Here is a 6,799-nt window from a genome sequence, read left to right as displayed (position 1 = left end):
TGTACAGGGGGCTGGGATTATCTTCCCTTTTATGCTAAGGGGCCTGGAAGGCTGAATGTTCCCAAGAAGATGAGAGACGAAGCCTAGGTTTATAGAGGGACAGCGACTCTGTCTTACTGTAGTATGACAAGCTGGAACCTGGATGTGTTTATTAATTCATGGCCGTTTGGTGAATGCTGAAGGCTAACTAACCTACAGGGCCTTTCCTCTCCACTTTGGCTGGTATCCTCTGAACAGGTGGTCAGGTGACGCCAGAACTCACTGGAAATAGATTTTTATATATATTATCTTTAATCTCTGTTATAACCTCATGTCTCCCCAGTTCGTTTGGGAAGAGAGACCACGAAAGGAAAGGATGAGGAGAGAGGTAAAATGTTCAGGAGCCCGTTTAGGGAGAAGAGCCAGGTAGAGGAATAGTTCTAAAGATAATTCCAGGGGAGTACAAACCAAAGAGACAGCTGAAGCCAGTGGTCTACGGACACAGTCTACCTTTATTGCCACAACTGTAGAACTTTGTCTACATAGCATGTAGGAGAACCAGGGCAACAATGTGACACAGAAGCCACAAGAAGTTGAGGAGGTTAAGGTTAGAATGAGATTAGATCCTTGAGACTGGAGTTTCTTGGAGAGAGGTGGATCAACAGAACATGGGAAGAAAGGGGAGAGAGAGAGAGTCTAAGAGCCAGATGGCTTCTGATCTCAGTCAAGTACAGCAATCACCTGACTCACTTCTCAGAAGGCAGGAACAGGCCCCACCTCCTGCCTTGGGGCTCCCTTCTCTACTTAGGTTACAACATCCTTTAAGGCAGCTCCTAACTCTGGGAAGGAATACTGGTAGCCCGTGGCCAGTGTCCTCCGGGGGACCACTTTCTGGCCTTCCAACAGCATGATGGCACGCTCTCGTCCAAAGATTGCTTGTACCACAGTGCTGGGGACAGGTATGAAGGCTGGGCGGCCCAGGGCAGCACCCAAGGCCTGGGCAAAATCGGCATTGGTAGTTGTAGATGCTGGAGCTACTCCATTCAGGACTCCTTGGACGTGGTTTGCCTCAAGGGCATGATTCAGAATTCCTGTCAGGTCACTAATGTGTATCCAGGGGAAGAACTGGTGACCTGAACCAATGGGGCCTCCTAGGCCCAGGCGGAAGGGCAGAAGCATGTGGCTGATGGCACCGCCCCCTCGGCCCAGCACAACCCCTAAAGCAGACAGAAGGGTGGTAAAGGAAGGTTGTTTAGTCCTTGGAGATCTGCACTATGATTTCTCTTCTCCCTTCCTCACAGCCTTCCCATGTGCACTTGGGAGTGGGCAGAGTTGAGGGCTGTGGATCTTCCTGGGGCTTTCCCTCTGTGTTAGCTAAAGTGATGGTGTCCTCTCACTGCAAACTCACCCCTCCTCAGCCCAGAAATCTTCTACTTTGCTTGGTTCCCAGGCCCTTGGTCCTCACCTGAACGTACCACGACCTGGCGTGTAGACTCTCCAGGAAGCCTGGCTGCTGCTTCCCATTTGGTTACCAGGTTGGAGAAAAAGTCAAAATCCCCTCCTGGGCTGTCTTCATCATACTCCTCAGTCAGGCTTGGCCGGTAGTAAGCTGTCACAGAAGGGCACTCATTTGCTCTGGCGGTCCCTGGCCTGCTGGGCCCTTCAGTGAAAGGCTCCTTAGCCTCAGGCTCCTTGGCCCTTTGGGTTTCCACAGGAGAAGAAAACCATAACTGTTTCCCCCCTTGAGCTTCTCCATGTGTTCATGCCTGAAAGTCTAGCTGTTGGCTCTCAGGCTGCGTCCAGAGGCTGCCAGCTTGTAGTGGGTGGAGACAGACGTAGGTGCTAAGCTGCTTGAGCTCCACCATTCTTGACATCTGTGACTTTTTGGCAAGTTACTTCTCTGTGTGCAAACTCTGCATCTTCAATATGGGAGTAAGTGTACCTACCTCAAAGTTGTTGCAAGGATTAAATGATATGTATAAAATGGTACAGTGGCTACTGCTTTTATTTTAATTGTTTGGTCTCAAAGGAGACACAGCAAAGGGAACTCTTCAAAAAGAACTGCAGTGCAGAAAGCGAGGGTCTTGGGAGCGGGGAGCTGTCATCAGCACTAGGACCCACACCACCCCTCTTTTTCTGAGGGCTTCCAATAAAGGTTCTCTAGCCAAGTACACCCTCGCCCCCTCACACTCTGTCTTTCCACACTGAAAATACAGATCTAGGTCAGGAGAAACCTGCATGGCCAGAGGCCTAGGCAGCTACACTGGAAAGGACCCATGCTCTGGGTGCTACAGGCCCCAAGGGCTTGAACTACTTGCTCTGTTCTCCCTGGCTCCCTGGTGATGTAAGAGGTTGGTGATTTGGGGGCATACCTACACCTGTGACTAGTATCCAGGCCTGAGGTGGTTGTGCGGCTTCCGTGATGGCTTTAGCTAGCAAGTGGGTGGTATCCAGGCGGCTGGCAAGAACCTCCTTTTTGAAGGTTGTGTTCCATCTGCAGAGAAGATGAAGGAAAAAGCAGTACAGATATGCACCTAACCCTTGTCCTCCCTCCTCATCCTACTCGCCTCCCAGTCGGCCAGGTGTCCTAAGTCTGTCTTAATGCCTAACTCAGGGTGGCTAAGAAAGATAGGACTCCCTCCCCCCACCCCCAATAGTCATGGACTGTATCTCTTCATCCGCAACACTGTGTTTTATTAGACACGGATATATAACAGGCTCGGAAGGCTTAAGGGGCATTTGCACGGTGTATGTCTACCATGCACAGCTCACAGGCATTGACCCTCTCCCCCTGCGCAGGGACTATCTGCTTTGTGGCCCTGTTGACCTTCGCAGAGGATTGAGGATGTTCTCTCCAGCCAGGTTGATGACAACATCACAGTGAGGCAGCCCCGACCCGCTGAGCTCAGTCTGTGGGAGAAAGTACAGTGCCTGCTGGTACTGACCTTCCCGCGCAAATTGCCCTCCCACCCACCTTCCAGAAGCTGGACCTACCCACGTAATTCGATCCGGGCCAGGCTGTCTGGAGACCAACTTAACTTCGTGGCCCTTGGTTTTCAGTAGCTGTGTTAGGGCTGTCCCAATGAATCCCGTCCCGCCACCTGATGGGAGAGCACAAACTGTTTACTCAGGGGGGAGGAGGCAGGTCATCTGACGGTCCCTTTGGGTGACATCAGGCCTCTTCTACCCCACCCCGCGATGCAGAGGTGACACAGGTCATGGGGTTTCACAGATTCAGCTTTTGGGGCTGGGAAGCCAAGGCTAGGTTGCCTGCTTAGGAGATTGAAGCCTGTGGGCCTGTTTTTTCAGCTCTGGGCGGCAGCCTAAGCCGGCCCGCAACTCTCAGCCCTCCCTCACCTACAAGCACCCGCATAGTGACGGGGAGCTAGCACGCCTGCGCGAGATTTAAATACCGGACGCGACTACGCGTCTCACCTCACGCGAATTTCAGTAGTAGGTGTGCCCCACCCTCCCCGACCCGGAAGGAGTTGTAGTAATAGCGAAGGACTAGAAGTTTCTCTGGGAAGAGAGGTGGATGATGCAAAAGAGATGGAGTGCAGAAAGGATCCGCTCTTAAAGAAACCAGCACAACTCTAGACCGCAAAGCGCTGGGCGCTTGTCCAGTATTGGGGCGGCCGCACTGTGGAATTCGTATTCATCTTCTTTTCTCACTGTTCTGCCTCCTCCTGCCAGGCCTCGAAGGTGCCAGGGTTTCTTCTCCACTTGATGTGCGCACGCTTGTCCTTGCTTCCTCAGTTAAGGGTCTCACAAGCGTGCGATCCACCCTCTGCTTCCCAGTTCATCCATCTCCAGGCTCCGGGAACACATATTTCACCAAGTCTAATGCCCAGGTGTAGATCATTTTGATCGATCCCCCAGCCAAAGTCAGTGTCCTTTCTTCCTTTTAGAAACGATAGGTTTTTCTCTACCGCCGGTGAAATGAGCCAATTCAAACCAGATCAGATCATATTAAAGGCAGTTTTATTGGGAAGCTGGTCTCGGCGAGTTCTCTGGCCCTAAAGAATGAGGCCAAGGGACTCGCCATGGGGAGGAGTGGGGGAGAGGAGAAAAAGAGAAAGGGCGCAAGTTCAGAGAGAAAGTGGGGGGGGGGAGGGGGGGGGGAGGGAAGGAGAGGGAGAGAGAGCACGAGCACAAAACGTCTGGATTATATAGTGAAAAGCCTCTGGGGGAAGGGAAGCCCAGCTTCTGGGCTGGAAACTTCAAGGTTAGGGGCAAGGTATGTCAGGTAGGGACTGAGGATGCTGGGAGAATCTGGAGGCCAAGCCTGCTTTGTAAATACTTAAAATGTCAAGTTATGTGCCTCAGGCCTCAGTCAGTCCCTTGCCCCTGGTCTAAAACCAAACAGGAAATGCTGCGTTTTTAGCTTCAGTGGAAACCACACTGTCTTCTGGGACTTTTAAGAACCAGTTTAGTTTGGCGTCTGCTGCTTGCTCTGCTGTCTTTAAATCCTTAAACTGTAGACAGTTGTTTCTAGCTGGATCCCAGGGTCCTCTTTTCACACTTTATGCTCCCTGTCTTGCTTGCCTCTCCCACTTCTTCTTCTGGGGCTCATCTTTACCCTCATGAATGCTGGAGAGCGCATGTGTGGAAATAGTATTGCTTTATCGCCCCCCCGCCCCACCTTAATTTTTGGGACAAGGTCTCATTGAACCTGGGGCTCACAATTGGTTTAACTGGCTGGCCAGCGAGCCCGGGGCTTCTGCTGTGCTGGCTGAGTTTTCAGGGATGGCTTTATATATACACAGTATTTCACGTAGGTGGTAGAGCTCAGGATTCAGGTCCCCCTGATGTCTGCAGCAAGCAGTTTACCCCCGCTGAGCCATGTCAGGTCTCTGTTTCCAGACGCTATCACCCCTGGCTGCCCACAACCTTATGTTGTGAATTTAGTCACTCATTTTTCATAGAAGCCCCAAATCTATGCAATTCAGGACCTCTGAGTTCCTGACTTTCATAAAAACCTCTCTAGATCTCTCATTTAAAACAAAACAAAACAAAACAAAACACGTAGGGGCTGGAGAGATGCTGCTCAGTGGTTAAGAGCACTGACCATATGGTGGCTCATAACCAGCTGTAATGCCATCTGAATGCCCTCTTTGTGTCCGAAGACATCTACAGTGTACTCCTATAAAATAAATCTTTTTAAAAAATTAAAAAAATAAAAATCTAGAAGATAAAATATTTTTGCCTTAAAAATGTGTATGGTTGTTTTGCCAGCCTGTATGCCTCTGCACCACGTGGATGTCTGGTGTCCTCTGAGGCCAGAAGAGGGAGTGGGATTCCAGGACCTGGAATTATCTGGCACTCCAGCCTAGGTCCTCTGGGAGTATCAAGTGTTCTTAACTATGGAACTGTCTCTCCAGTGCCTCTAGATCTCTGGTTGCCTGAAATGCAGTTGATTTCATATATTAAACACCTCTCAGATCTGTTTCTGCATCTGCTAACTACGACCTTCATTCCAGTTATTCTCGTCTAAATTCCTGTACTCTTTCTCATCAGGCATCTTGATTTTGAGTTTTTTCTGTACCTACACACTGGAAGCAGAATGGTCAATGAAATAACACGACAAAAACACTGTGTCATGTGTAATATGTTCGAAGAAACCCTGCAGTGCAGAATTATTAAGTCAGATTAAACATAAACACCCTCCACCCCTGCTTAAAGGCACTGCCAAGTTATTTAGAAAACTAAAGGGATCTCTAGAGAAAAAAAAGTATGGCTTCGCCGGATCCTCTGCTAAAGATGTGTTGCTTGGCCAAACTTCAGCTTTTGAGTCTTCTTTTAGGTTCATCTGTGTATTTCCTTATAGAACTCAGCCAAATCTGTGAGGATAGGGACATCCTTTCCCACTGAGGCCAGACAAGGCAACCCAGCTGGAAGAACATATCTGTGTACAGGCTTTTGGGATAGCTCTGCTCCAGTTGTTTGGGACCCACATGAAGACCAAGCTGCATATCCGCTACACATGTGCAGGGAGGTCTAGGTCCAGCCTGTGTATGTTCTTTAGAAGGTGTTCAGTCTCTGAGAGCCCTAAGGGTCCAGGCTAGTTGAGTCTGTTGGTCTTCATGTGGAGTTCCTAGCCCCTTAGGGCTGCAATCCTTTCTCCTATACTTCCATAAGAGTTCCCAAGATTCATCCACTGTTTGGCTGTGGGTGTCTACATCTGAGTCAGCTGCTGGGTGGAGCCTCTCAGAGGACAGCCTTGCTGGACTCCTGTCTGCAAGCATAACAGAGTTTCTTTAGTAGTGTTAGGGATTGGTGCTTGTCCACGGGATGGGTCTCAAGTTGGGCCAGTTATTGGTTGGCTGTTCCATCAGTCTCTGCTCCATACCTGATCTTGGCATTTTTTGTAGACAGGGTAAATTTTGGGTCAAAAGTTTTGTGGGTAGGTTGGTGTCCCTATTGCTCTACCAGGGTTCCTGCCTGGCCACAGGAGGCAGACTCCCCAGGCTCCATATTCTCAATGTTCAGGGCACCCTCATTGATTCTTGGGCACCTCCCTTATCCCAGGTCTCTGTCTCTTCCCAAAGATGTCCCTTGTCTCCCCCCATCAGTTGTAGATTTCTATTCATTCTCATGGCCATCCCCCCTGTCCCTCCCCACAACCAACCCTGAATCTCCCCACTCCCCTCCCCATTCTCTCTCCCACCCAGTTCTCTCTCTCCATCTGACTTCCATGACCATTCCATTTCCCCTTTCAAATGAGACCAAAGCATCCTTGTGCCCTCCATCCTGTCCAGCCTCCTTGGGTCTGTAGAATGTAGCATGGACATCCTATATTTTACGACTAATATCCACTTAT

At 50.0% G+C, this 6,799-nt stretch overlaps 1 protein-coding gene across 2 annotated transcripts; it reads right to left on the bottom strand.

The window, feature by feature from the left end:
* Window positions 1-471: 471 nt before the first annotated feature.
* Window positions 472-3,412, bottom strand: Sdr39u1 (short chain dehydrogenase/reductase family 39U member 1). 2 transcript variants are annotated; one of them, XM_032917496.1, is made up of 6 exons: window positions 3,337-3,412; window positions 2,974-3,080; window positions 2,807-2,889; window positions 2,352-2,473; window positions 1,445-1,588; window positions 472-1,196 (listed from the first exon to the last, which is right to left on the bottom strand). In XM_032917496.1, exons 1-6 carry the CDS (start codon window positions 3,350-3,352, stop codon window positions 784-786), a joined length of 885 nt encoding a protein of 294 aa, XP_032773387.1. In that variant the 5' UTR covers window positions 3,353-3,412; the 3' UTR covers window positions 472-783. The 2 variants fall into 2 exon arrangements, with proteins under 2 accessions (XP_032773387.1, XP_032773386.1); XM_032917495.1 differs by lacking the exon at window positions 3,337-3,412 and adding an exon at window positions 3,172-3,330.
* Between the last annotated feature and the right edge of the window lie 3,387 nt (window positions 3,413-6,799).

Source organism: Rattus rattus, chromosome 12, assembly GCF_011064425.1.
Source record: "Rattus rattus isolate New Zealand chromosome 12, Rrattus_CSIRO_v1, whole genome shotgun sequence".
NCBI lineage: Eukaryota > Metazoa > Chordata > Mammalia > Rodentia > Muridae > Rattus > Rattus rattus.
The sequence above is the reverse complement of the archived record's forward strand: the minus strand, read 5'-3'. Positions and strand labels throughout refer to the sequence as shown.

Coding starts and splice junctions, on each gene's coding strand:
- Sdr39u1 (XM_032917495.1), bottom strand. CDS start 3,199: ATGACCTGTGTCACCTCTGCATCGCGGG. Junction 1,589..2,351: donor GATACTAGTCACAGGTGTAG/GTATGCCCCCAA, acceptor CTTCTGTGACAG/CTTACTACCGGCCAAGCCTG. Junction 1,197..1,444: donor CCAGGTCGTGGTACGTTCAG/GTGAGGACCAAG, acceptor TGTCTGCTTTAG/GGGTTGTGCTGGGCCGAGGG.